At 48.8% G+C, this 21,028-nt stretch overlaps 1 protein-coding gene across 2 annotated transcripts in view; it reads left to right on the top strand.

Moving 5' to 3' along the window:
* Positions 1-489: 489 nt before the first annotated feature.
* The window catches only part of CCM2 (CCM2 scaffold protein), an 82,213-nt gene continuing 61,674 nt past the window's right edge, over positions 490-21,028 (top strand). For both annotated transcript variants that reach the window (XM_090047987.1, XM_090047989.1), the window contains exon 1: positions 490-646. In XM_090047987.1, the coding sequence (XP_089904113.1) occupies positions 617-646 (30 nt within the window). In that variant the 5' untranslated portion in view covers positions 490-616. The remainder of the gene's footprint in view (positions 647-21,028) is intronic.

The raw sequence follows: 21,028 nt of genomic DNA, 5'->3' as shown, positions 1-21,028 counted from the left end.
CCTCTGCCCTCTCCTCCTCGCTTCAAGGGCTGGGAGTCAAACATCTGCACGCCATGTCCCTGAGAAACAATGCTTTTAAATCACCGAGAACTGAACACGGGGGCGTGAAAAGTTGTCAAATCTCAAAGCACGAGTCCGCTGATGCTGCACGTGTCATCTCCTCGTGAAGCTGGACCCAAGGGTAGGCAGGTGGATGGCTTTCATTAATAGCAAACCTCCCGGTGAGTGGCAGCACGGTCTCCCTGCCGGCCAGGGCCAGGGGGTGCAAGGCCGGCTCCAACAAGAGGCTTGCTTCTCCCCTCTCCCTCCAGGGGGCCTCGAGGGCCGCCCTGAGCAAGCACGTGGGTGGGCGTGGCCAGCGCTAGCTGCAATGGCGGGGTGGGGGAATGGCGCGCATGCGGAGCAGCTGCCCCGCGCGCCGCGTCTGCGCAGCCCGAGCGCCTCCTGCCTCGGAGGACTGACGTCAGTCCTCCGGGGGGGCGGGGCGGCGCGTTGCCTGCCGGGAAGCCGACGCCCAAGATGGCGGCAGGATTGAAAAGTTGTTGCCGCCGCTGAGCGCGGGGGAGGAGTGGGGTGGCCGGCGGTTCCGGGATGCCCGGGGGCGCCGCGGCCCGACATGGAGGAGGAGGGCAAGAAGGGCAAGAAGGTGAGTGCGGCTTCCCCCCTACCTCCGGTCTGCTGCTCTGCTCGACCCTCTTCCCCTCACCTGATGTGCTGCTCTGCTGTCTATTCCCTGCTGCTTCCATTTTTAAAATATTTTTAATTTTCTTTTTTGTACCCAACCCGCTGCTCTGTTTTCTGCTCCATGTCTTTTTTTTTTTTTTTTAATTTTGTACCTGACCCACTGCTCTGCTTTCTGGTTCCCTTTCCCCTATCTGCTGGTGTGGTGGCCTGTTCCCTCCCTGGTTTGCACTGAGTGTCAGGGTCTGAGATGAGGAGGCGTACGGAAAAATGCTAGATGTCTTGGTTCCTGAATGCTCCCCTGGGGCTGGGAGACAGCTAGGCCTGTCCTGGCAAAACAGAAGGAGCCGAACTGCTCTCTGGTGAGTGAGTGTCCCTTTCTGGCAGCCTGTGTCCTCGGGAAGCAAGTGCTGGGTTGCCAACAGAGATGTGATCCCTGCAGGCTTCAACGTTAAGGATTTGCCCCGTCAGCCCGAGGCGTGTCTGCCTCCTGTCCCTGGGGCAGGCTGGGTCGGGCACGTGCAGCCTGCGAGGGGTTAAATTGTGGCCCCTGCTCCACCCGAGCACATTGCTGGGAGCTGTTGCTTGTCAAGCGTCAAAGTATTATTGGTAGATGACCTGATTCATGTACAGAGTGTTATGCAAAGCTCCCCCGGAGGCCTCTTTGAAAGGTGACTGGAATAATGGTGGTTTGTGGAGGTGCTTGCCCATATCTGTGTACTAGCCTTATTGGGAAGAAACTGATGTTTATATTCCACTGCCATAGATGGCTTCCTGACTGCTGTCTGCCTTATTCCTCCTGACACCGATAACTCCTTCTTTTGTGAGGACAGCGCTCCAGGAAGATACTAGCTCAACCGCCCCGGAGATTGCAGTCTCTCTAGCTGTAGGTCAAGTACTGCGTGCATGCTGCTCTGTCAGAGCTGTAGCGTTTCACAGACATTAGGGCTGGAAGGGACCTCAGGAGATCGAGTCCAGCCCCTGGCCCCAGGGGCATTAAGTCAGCTGGGGTCACAGGATCCCAACAAGATAGAAGCCTTCCTGAAGTCAAAGAGTCAACTGGACATTTAAGGGCCAGAAAGCAGGTTTGTCCTCATGGCTCATGCAATCCCCTGCCAGAAGGCAGCTAATTGATGCTGAAACTTGCATGCTTAAGCCTTCAAGGGCTGTGTAATTTGCTGATCTAGGAATATAGTTGTTCTTTACAGTTGGGCTATTATTAATAGTGTACAACACCAGTGTACTTGCTGCTCATCCAAATAGTGACTGTCCAGTCGGCCCATGGCTCGTAAGGGGCTGTGAATGGAGGATATACTTTCCCCTCTAGCTTGTGATGACACAACTGTGGGAAATGAGCTATTTTTAGGACCATATTTTGATTGTCAATACCTGCGGTAACCATTCTTTCAGAAGGTGGCAGCAGAGTCTCAGCACTTGGGGATCAGAATACCAGCGTGTTAGAAACTCGGTAGAACTTTTTCCTCTAGTCTAGAGTTCGTTGCCCCAAATCAACTAGGTGATGTTTCCATTGAAACATCTCTACTGATAGAGCATATTGAAAGCTCCTAAAAACGTACAAGCAAGCCCCAAGTATTCCTCACTCTCTAGAATAAGTCCTCTTTCAGATGGGGATGGGAGAATTGAGGGAGTTAAGTAACTTGCCCTGATTATTTCATGGCCTGTCTCAGGGTTGAAAACAGGGTTGACAACTTTTACCCCCACTGGTGTGCTCTAGTTGATAGATCATCATAGAAGAGAATGCCATAATTAACATGAGCATGCTGAGATAATTTAGTGCTTCTACATTGCTTCAGAAATGATGTTGTTTAAAGCACACTTGTATTTCTGGTGCTTAAACAATGCTGAACAAAACCTATTGACATTAACCCATTCCGTGCAGAAACAAATACCTGGGGGATGTGGGGAGGGGGCTCCACAAAATGATCACTGTTTGCAAAAGCCAGCTGTTACTTGTAACCTTATTTAGCTCTTCAAAGTTTTGAATGGTTGTAGTATTGGCTGCAGGTCTAGTGCTTCCTGACAAGAGTGTATTGAGCTTGGAAATCAGTAAATGATAATCAAAATACTCAGCTTTTTTTTTTTTTTTTTTTTTTTAGAATGGCATAAGTGCAATCCAGTTGCCTTTGGTTTCTTTTTTTGCAGCTTTACTAATGCAAGCAAATCCTTTTGTGCTTGGAAACAATAGCAAAGAACAGACTCTGACTTTGGTATACCTAAAAATGTTATGACATGTGGAACATGATATTGGGCCTACTTACAGTTGAAATAGTGCTGGGCGTACTTGGCGGTTAACCTGGTTTCCTTGCCTGTTGTAGACAAATTCCTCTTCTTGACCATGCATGTGCTACAGCTTGACTATCTAATAACAGTTGCCTCAGCTGGGGCTAGATTTCACATCAGGGTGCTGTTTTTAGAGTTTGCTGGTGGTGGGCTTTTCTCAACATGAATATGTTCCTAAGTCTGCTTATGCAGAAAGTGGGTGGTGATGGCACCTTAGGGACCACTAACTGGTTTAGAGTGGCTTTGTCTTAGAGAGCCTACTTTTCCTCTCTGAACCAGTTGGTCATCTCCAAGGTACTACCTTGCCCTGCCTTCAGCCTGCCATTAGACTGACATGATGAAGGCTCTGTGGCTATCTTCAGATGTAGGACTGCTTTTATCCCCTTTGATCTGTGATTGTAACTTCTGATCACCCTTGGGTCTGACTAACTCTTGCATTCATATTTATGACTCCTTAGCTTCTTTAATATCCTTTATTCAGTCACTTGTAGCATCCCTTGTTGGTAGACCTCCAAGCTGTAATCTTCCCAGAGGCTGTTGAAGGCAGAAAACTTACTATTTTATTTTATGTATGGCTTATTTTGTGCTGTTTGTTCCTGTGTAGCTTTGAAACACAGGTCTGAGGTCTATTAATTGAAGCAGAAATTGGCAACCCATAGCCCTTTGTGCTGGATCTGGCCTGCAAAGGTCTGCCCCAGCCCAGCCCAGGACAGCACAGGGAATTGGGTGGCATGTAGCTGTGCTTAGCAGCCCGTTCCCATGGATTCTCTCTGCTGTCTGTAGCATCAGCATCAAGGGTAGGTGCAGGTGGCTTGCACTCTGGGTTGGGAAGGGCAGAGGCTGGTGGAGATTTGCTAGCTCAGCCTAGTACTGAGTTGGCTCCTGAATGAAGGGATTTGCCTCTCACTCTTGACCATCATTTTGACACCCCTTACAGCAGAGTAATGACAGAGAATTTGTGCTTTTTTTGCAGCTACACTTCACTGGTTGTAAAGACACCAGAAACTTCATGCTTATAGGATAAAACTCTCGTCCTCTCACTCTGCTACTGTTTAATTTGATAGTGCACCTCTGTCTCGAAGAATTCAGATGGAGTTTGCATGTGGAGAAGCAGTAATCCTTTTGCTGCTTAACAAGTCTTGACAATGTTTATGGTTTCATTACTTCAGTTAATTGCTTGTTCTTCTCTTACAACGTGAGACTGTTTGAGTCCAATGTTCATCTTATCTAATCAAATGTTAATTGCTCACTTGCAGTCTTGAGCGGCTTTCTCACTTACTGCATTTTAAATGAGAAACTACTGAATTCAACACCTCCGACTGAAAATCAAGGTGAGCTAATGAGGTGCGCTTGGAACAGTGTTCACGTAAACATGATTTTTAAAACAGGCTGTCTGGGGGTTTTTCCTGCTAAGAAGAGACACTAGCTTCTCAATGCTTGGGCTCGGAGATCTCTCGTCCTTACCATCCCCACCCTTAAAGGCATGTAGAAGCCTCAAATTGCTGTTTGTATTTTCCCAAGGAATCTCAGTCTTTTGGTCTTGTTAGAGGGGGAAATTCCAGGAGGTAGTTTTGCAAATGAAAACATAACATTTGTGCTAGAGGCTTCTGGATACAGCCCTGTGAATCAGGGGAGGGGAGAAGTCCTACAGGAAAAAAAAATGCTGTTCAGATTTATTGGGCACTTCTGGTGATCTCTGGATGGGAACAAGAGGATATTTGAAGACATCAAGAAGTAATAGGTTTGGCTCAGGGTGGCTAACCTGCAGCACATGTGGCACAGGGCAGGGTGGGGAGAGAACTGGCAGCACGGTGGCAAATGGGGCAGAAAGCAGAGCAGCATATTACACAGAGCATGGGGAAGGAAGCAGAGCAGCAGATCAGGCAGGGCTTGAGAGAGTGCACAGCAAATTTGTGGCAAGCCAGTGAAACAGGTTGGTGCTCACTGGTATAACTGAGGAAAGGACCTACTCTGATACGCCTTCCTAAACCTGCGGAGTTCATTAATATACAGTACTGAAGAGCTGGGGAATTAAAGACTGGATACGGGCTACTTTTAAAGAGGATGTATGAAACAACTGCAGCTTTCTTGGTAGCAAGAAATGTGCCATAGGGTGAACCCATGACTTCCCTGTGGAGTTTCTAGCATCTCTGTAATGAGACATGCTCCAGTATACAGTATCTAACAATAACTGGTCTGCTAGTCAGCATAGCAAAGGCCATGCCTGCTCAGACTTGCTGGACAGGCCACAGTAGCAGAAGTTCAACATGTTCAACATCTTCATTAATGATGTGGACACTGGAGTCAGAAGCGGACTGGCCAAGTTCGCCGACGACACCAAACTTTGGGGCAAAGCATCCACACCAGAAGACAGGCGGGTGATCCAGGCTGACCTGGACAGGCTCAGCAAATGGGCGGATGAGAACCTGATGGTGTTTAACACTGAAAAATGCAAGGTTCTCCACCTTGGGAAGAAAAACCTGCAGCATCCTTATAGGCTCAGCAGTGCTATGCTGACTCGCACTACAGAAGAAAGAGACTTGGGGGTCATCACTGACCACAAGATGAACATAAACCTGCAATGCGATGCTGCAACTAGTAGAGCAACCAGAACACTGGTTTGCATCCACAGATGCTTCTCAAGCAAATCCCGGGACGTCATTCTCCCCTTGTACTCGGCCTTGGTGAGGCCGCAGCTGGAGTACTGTGTCCAGTTTTGGGCCCCACAATTCAAAAAAGATGTGGAGAAACTTGAGAGAGTGCAGAGAAGAGCCATGCGCATGATCAGAGGTCAGGAAAAGAGACTTTATGACGACAGGCTGAGAGCCATGGGGCACCACTCAGGGTTATGAGGAATAACTTCAGCCTGGAAAAGCACAGGCTCAGGGGTGATCTGATGGCCACCTATAAGTTTATCAGGGGTGACCACTAGTTTCTGGGGAATGTTTGTTCACCAGAGCGCCCCAAGGGATGACTAGGTGGAATGGTCATAAACTGTTTCAGACCGTTCAGACTGTTTCAGGCTGGACCTAAGGAAGAATTTCTTTACTGTCTGAGCCCCCAAGGTCTGGAACAGCTTGCCATCAGAGGTGGGTCAAGCACCTACAATGAACACCTTCAAGAGTAAATTGGATGCTTATCCTGCTGGGATCCTATGACCCCAGCTGACTTCCTGCCCTTCGGGTGGGGGGGCTGGACTCTATCATAGAAGTCAGGTTGAAGGGACCTTGTAGATCTTCAAGTCTGACCCCCTGCCTGGGCAGGAGGAAAAACTGGGCTCAAATGATCACAGCTAGGGTCTTCTGAGGTCCCTTCCAGCCCTAATGTCTATGAAAAAATCTATGAAAGTTTCCATAATTGAGTGTATGGTAAGTTGTTGGCTAACCAGTATCATAGTGCTTGGTGTCAGAAGGGAGCTAAAGAGATTATCAGGTCCGACACCCCCCCCCCCCCCCCCCCCCCCCCCCCCCCCCCCCCCCCCCGGCTCCAGGCAGGAACAGGTGTCAGGATCGTATCACCCCAGCCAAATATCTGTCCAGCCTCCTCTTGAAGACGACTTCCACCAGGATGAGAGAGCATCCCTTCACTTGGGAGCCCATTTCAAAGCCTGGCAGCCCTTGCTGTAAAGTAATGTCTCCTGATGTCCAGCCTGAACCTTCTCTAACAATTTGTGGCCGTTACTCCTAGTAAACCTGAGTGGTGCCCGGGGGAACAAAGCTGCCCCCAATTCCCACTGGTCCCCCCCCCCCCCCCCGGTGAGTTTGTAAATGGCCACCAGCTCCCCTCTCAGCCTTCTCTTGTGGAGGCTGAATAGGTTCAGGCCCTTTAGCCTCTATTCGTAGTCTGCCTTGCTACCCCTTGACCATGTGAGTGGGCCTCCCGGACCCTCTCAATGCTAGCCACATACCTCTTGAAGTGCGGCGCCCAGAACTGGACGCAGTACTCCAACTGTGGCCTGACCAGCGCCGTATAGAGGATCATCTCCTTGGACCTGCTCATGGTGCATCTGTGGATGCACGAAAGGTTAGCCTTACTGACCGCTTCCTTGCATTGGTGGCTTATGTCCATCTTGGAGTCAACAATGACTCCAAGATCCCTTTCTGCTGCTGTGTTGACAAGAAGGGTGTTCCCCAGCCTGTAGGTGTATTACAGGCTCCTTCTCCCTAGATCCAGCACCCTGCACTTGTCTGCATTGAACTCTGTCCTATTCTTATTTGCCACCTCTGCAACCTGTCTAGATTTAGCTGGATTCTGTCCCTCCCCTTTGGCGTGCCTCCCTCGCCCCACAAGTTGATGTCTTCAGCGAATTTGGACAGCGTGCTTTCCATCCCCACATCCAGATCGCTCATAAAGATGTTGAACAGTACAGGCCTCAGGACCGAGCCCTGGGGGACCCCATTGCCCACATCGCTCCAGGTCAAAAATGACCCATCCACCACCTTTCTCTGGGTGCAACCATCCAGCCAATTTGCCACCCATCTGACTGTAGGCATCAATGCTGTAGTCACCAAGTTTTTTTTTTTTAAGAGAATGTGGGAAACCATATCAAAGGCCTTCTTGAAGTCCAGAAAGAGGACATCCACCCTGACACCTTCATCCATGGACTTTGAGACCTGATCACAAAAAGAAACCAGGTTAGTTGGGCAGGACCTGCCCTCAATGAACCCATGTTGGTTGCCCCTGAGCATTACCTCCCCTGCTTGGCCCTTGCAGATGTGCTCCTTTAACTTTCTCAAAGGTCTTCCCAAGGACTAAGGTAAGACTGACTGGTCTATAATTGCCGGGGTCCTCCTTTCTCCCCTTCTTGTAAATGGGGACTACATTGGCCCTTTTCCAATCCTCTGATACCTGGCCAGTGCTCATAGCTGTGCCAGGGGCATGCTATGTGCTGCTAAAGCTTGTTCAAGAACAGTATCTGTGGCAGAGTTCTCAAATTGGCCAGCAGTGCTATGGAGATGCTAGTAAACCAGATGTGTATCTTCAAGTCTTAATCCGATGGTGTCACAAGGCCTAGAAACTAAGAGCAATGCAGTTTAAATGAATGTTGCTTTGTACCCTGGGGCTTGGCTCATCAGAATTGGACAAAGTGCAATAAGGCAGTGATTTGTAAGGCTTTTTTTTTTTTTCCCTACATAAGTGCCTTTAAAACGAGCCCCTCCTTCCTCCAGTTTTCATCTCTAGTACTGTCTGACCTGCAAGGATGATGCTTTCAGGAGTTGCTATGGTTAGACCAAAGAGACTGGCCGCTAATGGACACTTAAAGTAAATTGAGCTGCCTTTACCATCTCTGGGAATATTCCAGATGATTAAATCAGAGCAGCTTGCAGTAGTCCACATGACTTCCCTGAATCTTCAGTGAAGTCAGATTTCTGTTTTGACGGACTCTTACCCTGGAAGTGGTTTCTCTGTGACTTCACTGCAGAATAAGTTATCAACAAGCCCTTGTTCAGCTCCCTCCTTCAGTGGTTTCACAAAATAAAGTGTTCTCCCAAAGGTAAATGGAAGACTGCTATAGTGGAATACCCGGGTACAATAAAATGAAACATGGCACAACCACGTTCTCTTCCCAGAAACAACACACAAGCCATGTACTGAAAAGCTGAGGCAACCCTGGCAGTTCACAACAGAATTGGCAGATGTCTTTCAGCGTAAGACTTGTCAGATGGGTGGGAGCTGGCTTTCCTAAAGCTAAAAATAGGAGCAGATGGTTTGAAAAACCACAAACTGACCGCTAATAGCATCTGCATGCAATTATCTCAAGCCTTGCTTTGAAGCCCCAAGCATGGGCATGGCTTCCAAAAACATACCCCAACCCACATCTTTAGTCCTAAACTGGAAGTGGAGAGCTGCGCTCAAGAGTACATGGTCACTGAGTTTAACAAGTACCCATGTTAATAGGGAAGGGGCTTCTGAATTTGCTTAACAGGAGTGACTGGCTAAACACATGTGCTTAGTACCAGGTCCCTTCATCTTTGAGAACTGGAGCTAGGTCCTGAAAAGCCTCGTTCTGATCACCAGCATCTCTTCATCAAACAAGTGGACTGCATCCTGTTCGACAGAGGCAGCACCTCGCTTGCTGGCTTATTGGTGTAGATTTGCGCAGCAATAGTGATAGGGACACCGTACCTGGCGACTTCTGCATCCATGAAGCGTTTGGTGCTGGGATGGGATTAGCTACCGCAATTAAAATCAACAGCCAGTAAGGTTACTTTGTTTGGAAAGGGGCAGTTCAGCACAGCCTCTGAATTATAAACTTTGATTTAGTGGCCTTGTGAAGCTGATGGGGACCTACTTTTGAGATGCTTGAGTATCATTCATGGCTGCAGTGCTAACCGAACCTATTCCTCCTTAGGCTTCACCTTCTGGAGACAGTACATCGTCTCTCCTTGCCCCAAGGAAGAGCAGATGCACACAGTTTAGGTATCTATTTGGCTTATTTCTTGGTGTCTGTACAGCACCTTGGTGTACGTTGGCATAGGATTCTGCAGCAAAGCAGAGCAGCCTCAAGAATAGCCTCTGGCTGCATTTCTTGGGAGCAGAGCCTTCATTCTCGTTCCATAACCAGGCTGTTTTTTGCATTTAATCACTTCGGGCAGTGTCCCACGGTACGGTTGGATGGTGTTTGAAATGGCTACCGTACTGCTTACCTTCTGATGTAAACCAAACACTGTCAGAGGTGGAGCCTGGTAAGGTTTCCTGACACTTTCCAGAAGAGAGACTTATTTTTCCATTGCTTACTTTGTTATTTGCGACCTCTGTTCTAGGCTGACTTCGTTTGGGAGTGGGGACAACCTGTAAAAAATGGTTCAGCTTCTTTTGAAGAATGAAAATGAATGTAAGGCTTTGGGTATCTTCCCTTATGCTCCTACCCCTGTGTTCTGGATAAGGATGCACGTTTTTGGCAGGCGATACCCATCTGCTGCTCCTGTGAATATTTTTGTCCAAATGTTTAGCTTGGTTTAAAATTCCCTAAAGGTGTCTTCTGTACTAGGCATTTGCAGACCAGAGCTGAGATGGTCTTTCCCACCAGTGGCAGGTCCTGGCTCTTCTCGGCCTTGGGGGTTGTCGAATGGGACCTCAGAGCACTAAAGACAGGCTCTTTACTCTTACTCCCCTGCTGCCTCCAGGTAGCATGGAAAAGGCAGCTGCCCATATTGAATGTGGAGGGGAGAAGACCTGGATTGGCTAGGCAGGAGTAGATTGGGACAAGGGGTCTGGAGGAAATAGGGTTGAAGAATGGGACTGCAGAGAAAAAGGAATGTGAAGCCAGAGAAGGAAAGAATGAAGGCGATGATGGATTGGGTGAATACCTGGGGAGCATTGGGGTGAGTTAGTGGAGGGGAGTAGTCCTGTGAACAGGAGCTGGGGTGGTGAAGAGAGAGGACAGGCTGGTGGGGAAATGGGCAGAAGAGGTGGTGTCCTTCAGAGAAACATGCTGTAGAGCTGGGAGTGTCTGGGTCATGCTGCTGCTGTCAGCTTGGCAGATACCTGTGCAAACCCCTGGCACAGTGTCTTATCCCTTTGCTGTCTTTCCCACCAGACCCTTTCCCCTCAGCCATTTGTAGCACGACTAGGAAAGATGCAGTGACTGATGCTGAGAGAGGATGGTCTCCTGGCCAGGGTACCTAGTGCTCTGGGAAATAGGCTGCATCCCTGCCTTGCCACAGAGCTCTTCTGGGATACCAAGCAAGTCATTAGCAATCTCGGGTGTCTACTAATTGCATAGCCCTCCCACTCCTGATGCTGCTGGAAGCTGTGCTTGGCATATGCATTGCTGTATAACGTCATGTGCTCTGAAAAGCTGGGTGCAAGGTGTTGCTCATCAGCTACCTAAACTTAGTGGGTACTGTTAGCCCCTAATTTTTGTCCCTTCCCTCCCATCTGTAAAACATATGCGTAATACTCCTTCATCCAAAGTGGGTGCTGAGATTTGGTTTGAAACACTGTAGTTAATACAGTAGTCCAGACAGCAGGGGAAAGTGAACTGTATGAATAGGGTTTGAATGGTGTGCAGGAGACTAAGAACACAAGTGGTTGAACAGCTGCTCACTTTGGGTAGGTCTGCATGGGGTTGTTGGGGCTTTTGAGCAATCTTCCCCCCCCCATTGGAGTTCTTGATGTTCTGGCTAGCGCCTCCTGTGACTAGAGCAATCCACTTGAAAAGCAGATGAAGGTCATTCTGGAACAAGTTCAGTGCAGCCACACAAGGCTTTTACTGCACTGTTTTGGATTCAGCTTTTGGCCTTGGCAGCACTCCCATCCCCATCGCATACTGCATCTGTTCACACCTCGCCTCACTGGGCTGTCTGCTGGTGTGTCCTCTACTGCTTTGGGGTCACTGGCTGGATCTTATTTCTCTACTCACATGCTTACTTCTGGTTGTGACCACCCCTTTGTAATAGTTCTGGAGACCTTCATGTTTAGCAACTGCCCCATGCTCCAGCTGCTGCCTGTTGCATTCCTGAGGTGGTGATGGGTTTCTTTGGGATCTGGGGGGGAGGCAGGTTTGGTCCTACCCCATCACTAGTCTCTGTAATATGGAGATCCAAGCGGAGGAAAACAAATGTAGATGGGTCACTGCTGGGATGCTTCTTGATACTGCAGTGTGGGAAAGGAGCCAGACAGAAGTGGGAAGACAAACAGCCTTCCTGGTGGGATTTGCAGCTCTGGATTTTCCTTCTGGGGTATAGATTCGATTTCTGACTGGGGGGAGACGTCACTGAACTGTGGTCTGTTGAAGATGGCACCATGAGCACTGAAGGCATGATGGCTTTCTAGGACAGCAGTCAAGCCTGACCAGGACATGGACCTTCAAGGTGGAGTTCTCCCTCATGCTGGTGCCCAAGGCAAACCTTGAAAAGAAACCTAGTCCAGTGGTGCTGGGGAGGTGAACTTCTGGCAGTAGGTGTTACAGCACAAAGGGGATGAATTACTGCTTGTCCCAGTTGCCTAATAGCTTCTGCCTTTTTTATTGGAGGAACATGAGGAGAGAGCTGTCCTCAGTTTGCATGGTGCCTGGCCTCCCTTTCTAATGCTCAAAGTGACACAGAAGTAGGGAATTGTTTTGCAGCGGCTTTCATAACTGTCAGCCCTTGGTTGTCACCCTGAGTACTTCCTCTGTCATCCTGCACCTTCTAGTGAGCTCTGTGCAGATCTCGAGAAAAGTGCTTTTGGTCATCTCCAAATGCTACTGCCCTGGCTTGTCATCCCGGGGCTGTGTTACTCTCCCTTTGCATCAGTCAGTGCTAATTCTGTGAAATGGCTCTAGAAGAAGTTGTTATAAGTGGCTGCTCAGTTTCCTGGTCCTCCTTTACCCAAATCAGCTCAGCGGTGTGGCAGCTGGCTTCCGAGGCCACCTGCCTGCATGATCGCTAATGTGTGCAGCAGCCCCTGTCCATTTGGAGGGGCCAGGACTGCCATGCAGATCAGTGCCTCCTCCATGCTCATGACTTCAATTCAGTGGTGGTGCAGGGTCACAAAAGGCAGCTGAGCTTTGGGAATGAGCCCAGCCCCAGAATCCCAGGGATGGGGAGCAGGCATCCTACAGTGCATTGCAAGAACAATTCCAGGAGCAGCACAAACAGCTAGGGCAGTGGTTTTTAACCTCTGGAGCCTCAGGGCCCTTCCAGGACTTAACTGTGTGTCGGGAGATTCTGTCAAGAAATCCCTGAGGTATAATCTAAATTCAGGAAAGATACCAAGGGTGCCTCGGGATTGAGAGCCACTGATCTATCTGGGAGGGCAGGACCTCACCCTGCCATGCCCTGCTCTTTCCACTCCCCACCCTGGTCTGTACTTGTAAGGGCGAGGATGACCCCACCATCAAGGCTGCCCCTGCAGGTCTCACGCTGATCACTGCCCCTGTGGTCCCTCTCACCAGGAGCATGAGAGAAGCAGAGGGGATGTGCCAGGCTGCAAAGTGCTCTGCCCCCCATGTCCACCCATCGGTCTGCCTATTTGCAGCAGAGCCTGCTGCCGGGAGGGTGCAGCCAGCTGGTACAGGTGCAGAGAGGGGCAGCAGCGATGGCAGTCCCCTTAGGGGCATCTGCTAGGGCAGGCCCAGGGCTCCAGATGAGGGAGGGGAGCATTCGCCTTCCGTGGGCCAGAGGGTGCGACTCCCCAGTTGCAAGTCTCTACACTAGGGGGTCCTTGCTCATTCTATCTTCTAGGGTTTAAACTGTCTCGCCAATCTGTCTCTACCCAGTCTGTTAGTTCAGTATAAAGCCTAACATCAAGGGAAAAAGAGAGATGGATTATTTCACCTCGGGTTACTTAGAGTTCTTAAACCTTCCTCTGAAATGTCTGTTAGCTCTGGCCCAAGACAAAGATGGGATCAAAGTAACTACCTCTGTTGTAATGCATACCTTCAGTTCAAGGCTGTGTGTGGGCACTTGAATAAGAGCTTTCTGCTTCAGTAGTATATAAGTGGTTAAAAAAAAATGGACTGAAGGCCTTCAGCATGATACGTTGTTTTTTGTTTTTTGTTTTTTTTTTTAAATAAAGTGTCCTAGTACCAATTTGTGGTAGATGAAGATCTGAATTAAAAGAGACTTGGAATAAAAAAAAATGAGGGTTGGAAGCAACCTCAGGTGGTTGCATCTAGTCCAACCCCCTGCTCCAAGCAGGACCAGCCCCAACTACATGCAGCTAGACAAAGCCTTGGCTGCGATCTTAAACACCTCCAAGGATGGAGAGTCCACCACCTCTCTGGGTAACTTGTTCCAGTGCTTTACTACCCACCTTTATGAGTTTTTCCTGATGTCCAACCTCAACCTCCCTTGCTGCAGCTTGAGCCCATTGTTCCTTGTCCTGTTATCTGCCCCTGCTGAGACCAGTGTTCTAACTCCAGACTAACTCCACACTTAGTTACTCCTGGAGCTAGTAGCCACAGGGCCTCACAACACACCTGAAACCTTTTACTTGCACAGTTGCAGCTTATTCTTCCACATTGGGCTATTGTCTGAAATCTTGTACTGAGTCCAATCTGGAGGTAACAAATTCAGCTTTACCAGGTTTGTTATTTAAATAGATAAACATCTCATCCCAGCTGACTTCCTGCCCTTTGGGCAGGGGGCTGGACTCGATGATCTCTTGAGGTCCCTTCCAGCCCTGATGTCTATGAAATCTTTGTTGTCCTAATTTCTTCTCTCCTTCATATCTTATTCTTCATGCCCTTTATTTAAAACAAATCAATCCTATGGGTATGTGTTGGAAGCCAGGAAAGGAGGTTCAGTCTGTGATCTCGAACTTTCTACTCTGCTTGTAGTTGCCATGTACTTGTCCCAAGCTGTGAGCTACAGTGGCTGTCACGATACTGTTGTTTGGCATCATGAGTCTGTAAAGGAAGGAAGTCTAAGTGCTCACTGTCAGCTTTTAAGTTTGCTCACAACAACATTGAAACAAAACAAAAAAATGAATTCCTGATCAAATGGCCTCTCTGCAGCATTTTTTTTTTTTTTTCTCCCCAGCCAGGGCTCTGTGAGATGTTTTTAAGGGTGTCACAAGTTGCCATGCAATATTAGCATGGTTAGGTATGCAAACACCCATGCATGGCTTAGAAGGTAAACCCAGAGATTTTAAATATCAGTCCATAGTGTTAAAAGCATTCTGCCCTACTGGAGTCTTTCTGACTTCTTTGCAACGGAAGAATTGCCCTAGTACAGTGGTTTTCAACGTGTCCTTCAAGGACCCCTGGGTGTAAGGGGTCTGTAAAAGACAACTATGATTAATCAGAAGGATGTGGATACCCACACTCTCCATTCAGAGGAGTCCTCACCTCCATTTGAAACATTTTAGGTGTCTGCAAATGACAAAAGGTTGAAAACCGCTGCTCTAGTGTTTCGATGTAGTCAAAAATGGAGTGAAAGCTAAGAGCTGGCATTTCCGAAGGGGTGCCTTGACTCTACTGAGTGGAGCCTTGCATTATAAAAAAAAAAAAAAAAAAAAAAAAAAAAAAAATGTTGAGAACCACCACACTGTAGGCTGACCATTGTGTAACAAACTGCTAGCTGATTTTTTCAGTGCAGGCAATAAAGAAAGGTACAATGAGAAATGTGTATTTGGGCTTTTAGTCAGAAGTCATTGTTGGAGATGGCAGCTAAGCAACAAAATAAGTGCATTCTGGTTAAATATATGGTTTCTCATAAATGTGTACTATATAACATGAGATACAGTAGAGGGGCTGTTTCCAGAATAATGGCCAGAGATGGAATATGCAAAGAATTTTACTGAACAATCTTAACATTGCTTTTCTGTATTTTCATGTACTGAATTGAGTCTTAACAACTGGCTTTGGGATGAATATAAGAACATTGCTAGTTATAGTAATGATTCTACAAGTTCTTCTGACTGAAGAGAGCCACTTGCCATTTAGCAATGGCAGGAAGAAGTTTGGGGCTTGCATTGTATTTGACATGTCCATGGGATGTTAACATCTCTCGTCAGTCTCCTAAAGACTTCTGCGTGCTACAAAAGTTAATGAGGTAATTATGCTACCTCCTGAAGGGTAAAATGACCTCGTATTGGAGCTCTATATCACATCCAGGCAGAGATGGTGCACCCCTCCTCTACTGCAGCCAAGTTGTTCAGATGGAAGACCAACCTTATTCATGACTAAGATATCTTGTGTATGTAAAACACTGATCCCACAGCAGAAGGTTATAAACTAATTTTGTAGACCCTCTCTCTCTCTTACTTGTCATAGTGGGATGTACAAGAAACTTGTGTTTCTGCGTTGCTGCTATGCCTCTCAGCTGAGAATCGGGGTGCCCGGATGCATGTTCATATTACCGAAGGTCAGCTTCCAGCTCTTTTGTTAGGATGGGTTTCAGTTGCTTGCGTTTCTGTACAGATGACTTATGATCCATCATGTTCTCACTTTAAGAAATTTGGGTAGCTTATAAAGATGAATGCCTTCAGCACCCGTACTGGTAACTGTTTTATAGATATGATTTGGGAGGTCAAAAAGCAACACCCTCTTCCTTTGATGGCAATAGGACCCTGAAGTCCAAGCTGTGGGCACTTCTGAGTTTAGCCTTGGCTGGCAGGGCAGTAGTTGGTGTCACCCGGAGCACTTTCCAGATGTGAGCAAGTGAAGCCAGTCTGCTTTCTCAACCTCGTGCTTCCTCACCCAGCACCATGAAGGCAGCCAGCTCTCTGCTAAGCCAGACGTTCTCTATTTACAGAATGCAGAGAACTGCAAAACCTTTGAAATAAACTCACTTTGGCAGCAAAACAGTGGAAGCAAGTGAAGATTTATGAAAACCAGCACGCCTGCAAGTTTATTCCAGCGGCCAGGCCATGTGAAGCACAAAGTTCAAAGTGGAGGTGACTCAGCCTTAGGGTATAGTAGGGGGGAAAAGGTTTCTAACCCCCTCTAATCCCTGCAGCATTGAATGACCTTGGTCAAGAATCCTGGCAGTAGAAATATTTCCAAACAAAGCAAGATAGTTGGTTTTTATAACTTTGGACCGCACCTTGTCATGCATCCACAGATGCATCTCGAGCAGGTCCAAGGAGGTGATCCTCCCCCTCTATGCAGCACTGGTTAGGCCGTAGCTGGAGTACTGCGTCCAGTTCTGGGCGCCGCACTTCAGGAGGGTTGTGGACAGCATGGAGAGGGTCCAGAGGAGGCCACTTGCATGGTCAGGGGACAGCAGGGCAGACCCTAGAATGAGAGACTGCAGGACCTGAACCTGTTCCGCCTCCACAAGAGAAGGCTGAGGGGGATCTAGTGGCCTGTTACAAACTAGTCAGGGGGGATCAGCAGGCATTGGGGGAGTCCCTGTTCCCCCGGGCACTACCAGGAGTGACCAGGAATAACTGTCACAAGCTGGCAGAGGGGAGGTTTAGGCTAGATATCAGGAGGCGTGACTTCACGGTTGGGGCAGCTAGGATCTGGAACCAACTTGCAAGAGAAGTGGTGCTGGCTCCTACCCTGGGGGTCTTTAAGAGGAGGCTGGATGTACACCTTGCTGGGGTCATTTGACCCCAGTAGTCTTTCCTGCCATGGCAGGTGGTCAGACTAGATGATCTGCTCAGATCCCTTCCGACCCTAGAAACCTATGGAAGAGACTCATGGTACACGAATATCCTCTGCTGGGTAGTTTTAAAACAGTCACTTTTGCCATTTAATTTGAATGGTGGGCTCCATTGTAGGACCTAAACCAGGGGTAGGCAAAATACGGCCTTGGGCTGGATCTGGCCTGTCATGGGATTTTTGCAGTCCATAGTGGATCATGACATCCTAGAAAATAAGGGTTGGAAGGGACCTTGGGAAGTCACATGTAGTCCAGCCCTCTGCTTAAAGCAGGACCATTCCCACCTATATCATCCCAGCCAAGGCTTTGTCTAGCCGGGTCTTAAATCTCCTGTACCACCTCTGGGTAGCCTGTTTTGGTGTTTTACTACCCTCCTAGTGAGAGAGTTCCTCATATCCAACCTCTACTTCCCTTGCTGCAGCTTGAACCCATTGTTCCTTGTCCTGTCATTTGCCCCCACTGAGAACAGTTCAGCTCCATCCTCTTTGCAACCCCCCTGCAGGGAGGTGAAGGGGGGATTTAATAGCAGCCTCAGTCTTCTCTTCTTCAGACTAAAATAAGCCCAGTTCCCTCAGCCTTTCCTCATACATCATGTTTCCCAGCCCCTGAACCATTTTCACTGCCCTTCACTGGAGTCTCTCCAATGTGTTCACATCCTTTCTGTAGTGAGGGGTCCAAAACTGGACCCAGGACTGCAGATGTGGCCTCCCTAGTGCTGAATAGAGGGGAAGAAACACTGCCCTCGATCTGCTGGCAACACTCCTACCAATGCAGCACAGGATGCCGTTAGCCTTCTTGGCAACAAGGGCACACTGCTGGCTCTTCTCCATCTTGTCCTCTGTCACCCCTCAGGTCCTTTCCTTCAGAGCTGCTGCCCAGCCAGTCAGCCCCCAGCCTGCACCAGTGCAGTGGATTGTTCTGTCCTAAGTGCAGGGCCCTGCACTTGTCCTTGTTGAACCTCATGAGATGTCTTTTGGCCCAATCCTTCAATTTGTCAAGGTCTCTCCTTATCTTAGCACTGCCCTCTAGTGTATCTACTACACAGGGGTCCCGCTGCCCCCAGGCAGGGGTGGTGACAGCATGGGGTGGGGGCCTGAGGCAGAGCCATGATCTGCCCATATGCCCCTGTGATGGGTGTGGGTTCTGCAGGTGGGGGTATGTGGGGAGTTGGGTCATAGCTCTGGTCCAGCCCTGCACTATAACTGCCCCAATATCTTGGACTGGCTTGGCCTGCCCAGCTCCTGGATGCAGCTCCCCTGGATGCAGCCTCTTCCTGGTTGCATGCCCTGCCCACAGACCCCCTAGAGACCCTGGGATCGTGGGGCAGCATCAGCACAGCTGGGCAGGGCTGCAATCTGCTCCCCGCACGCCCTTGCCCATGGAACCAGTGCCCTGTAAGCCCAGCATTGCTCGTCCGTCCTGCTCCTAAACACTGCTCCCCACTCGCCCATGGCCCCATCCCACCTGGGGAGTTTTGTGAGCTGTTGCAAAGGGTGGTGGTGCTGACGTGGCCTGTGACACTCAGCCAAACTCCCTGTGTGGCCCAGGGGCCCAAAAAATTGCTCACCCCTGAGCTAGACCATGACAAGGTGCTGCTTTCTGTGGGACCTGTTACCCTAATCTCTCAAGGAGACTGAGCTCTGTGGCACCTGAGAAATCGGTAGGATATCAACAGATCCTTCTAACCACCCCAGGATCAACCGTATCAGCTGTTGGGACTAAATGGCTTGGGTTAGGAAGTGAAAAATACTGGATCCAGCTGAAACTGGAGGTTTGGTCTTGGGATGCAGACCATAACCAGCAGAGCTTTGTGAGCTGGGAGCGCCTTCTGGTCTCAGTGGAGTCCTAGTCTCATTTATTGTAACTTTTTTTAGGTTCCAAAACAGGTCCTTTTTATTTAAAACCCTCCTGAGTGAATGAGGTCAATGTGGCCTTTTCCCTTCAGGCTAACGAGCAATATATTGCTGTTCTCCCCTCTGGCAGTAAAGCAAACCTATTTCCCATCAGGTTGTCAGGACTTTGCAGCTCCTTCTGCCCTCCCTGCTTTCCTTCTGCTGGTTCCCTTCTTTAATGGTCCCACCTGGGGCTCTGCTCGGGCCCTGATCCCTTCCACCTGGACCTTATCAGTAAGCAGGGCCAGCTGCACCTTCTCGCCTCTTAAAGGGTCTCTGTACTCTGTCACAGGCTGGAATTTGGCCGAGGAGTAGGGCTTACCTTTGCACAAGGTGGCTCCTGTGGTTAGTCTCTGAACGTTGTAGGTGATGGCCTGTGTCTTCTTGCGAATTTGTAAGACTGCATTGATACCCTGTAGAGCTTGACAAGCATATCTCAAAGCCTCTGTCTTCCTACTTGGTTGGAAGGGGCATTTGAAAGCAGCCTCAATGGGTCCATGCCAATGTAGCACTACCGACCAAATCACTGAAATCACTCGTGCATCATCACAGTGTTCCTTGAGGCCTCTCGCTGGCCAGATCAGCGCTTGGCTAACATTTGTTTTTAAGAGTGCCTTCGTTGAAGAGGAAGGGATTAGACTTTTTTTTCAAATGTCTTTTGGAAAGTAAAACACTTGAAGCTTTTAACCACTTAAATCAAAATGATATCCTATTGCTAGCCCTGCCCATGCTCTATTTTATTGGCTGTAGTTGAATCTTGTAAAGACGTTTAATAGCCGCGTTTTCCCAAGAAAGCACTTCAGATTATTTGCTTAGTGGAGTCTGCCTGGTGTGTGCAGACCTGCAGGGAAAATGTCTTTTAATGGGTTCCTTTTAATTTGTTTGGGAGTTTTGGGTGTCTTTTTAGCTACCTGTGGTACGGCAGCCAGATCTTTCAAACGTTTGCTTTACTGACAGCCCAGCAAACAGAGATCTCCTGAATGAAAGGGACCCACTAAATACAAACATGAGAGAGTAGATCCTACAATTGATTAAGAATGCTTTTGTTGTGCTGCTAACTATGAACGCCACAAAACAAGTGACATGGTGCTATTCTGCTTTTGGCAGCCTGGCTTCATGCGAAGACTTATAAGGAAATGACCATCTTGTCTGGGTTTTGCTTTACTGAAGAGTGGTTCTTTGACATAAGGGAAACTTCTCAATGCAAAAGTCAAGGAAAGCATGTGAAAACCCCAAATATTGAGTCTTGTGATGAAGACGTGGCAGTAGTAGGAATCAAAAGCAGCGTTCTGTCTTTGCAGGCTGTTCAGCTCTGGGAAGCGGAAGGGCATATGGCCTAGTCTGACCCCTAGGGTCAATATTAGAATCGCAGACAATGAAGGTGGGAAGGGACCTCAGGAGGTCACATCTAGTCCAACCCCCTGCCCCAAGCAGGACCAGCCCCAACTACATCATCCCAGCCAAGGCTTTGTCTAGTCAGGTCTTAAACACCTCCAAGGATGGAGATGCCACCGCCTCACTGGATAACTTCCAGTGTTTCACCACCCTCCTAGTGACAGTTTTTCCTAACATCCAACCTACACCTCCCTTGCTGCAACTTGAGACCACAGCAGGAAAATAGCACTTTCCCTCCTGGTACATCGAAGCAGCTTGGGAAGGTAGATCGTTTATCTGAGGGCAGAAGAGGGGTGGGCAGGCAGGTCATCATGGCAGCACTGCTTGTGGAGGTGGACCTGGTATCAAAGGAAGAGCATCTTAACTCCCACCCTGCTGGGGTCATCTGCCCCAGCAGTCTTTCCTGCACAAGTGTAGGGGGACTGGTCCTGATGGTCTTGTTAGGTCTCTTCCAGCCCCTAACACCTACAGATCCTATGAAAACTGGGTGGTTCAGGGCAGGGACTGTTGCCAGCAGGTCACTGTGCATTTCATCTCCTTAACCGCAGCAACGTGTGCCTCGCACCCTAATCCTAACCCTTTTTCACTCCTGCTGTCTAGATGCATGCCGGGAGCATTAGGTGAAAGAAGAATGCGTCCCAGCAAGAAGACTCCTGCCCACTCTCACCAGTTTGCTCGAACTGAGTTCCTTGACGGAGGAAGCAGAAAGACGTCTTCTCA

This window comes from Crocodylus siamensis, chromosome 5 (assembly GCF_052110815.1).
Source record: "Crocodylus siamensis isolate JL-2025a chromosome 5, ASM5211081v1, whole genome shotgun sequence".
NCBI lineage: Eukaryota > Metazoa > Chordata > Crocodylia > Crocodylidae > Crocodylus > Crocodylus siamensis.
The sequence above is the reverse complement of the archived record's forward strand: the minus strand, read 5'-3'. Positions and strand labels throughout refer to the sequence as shown.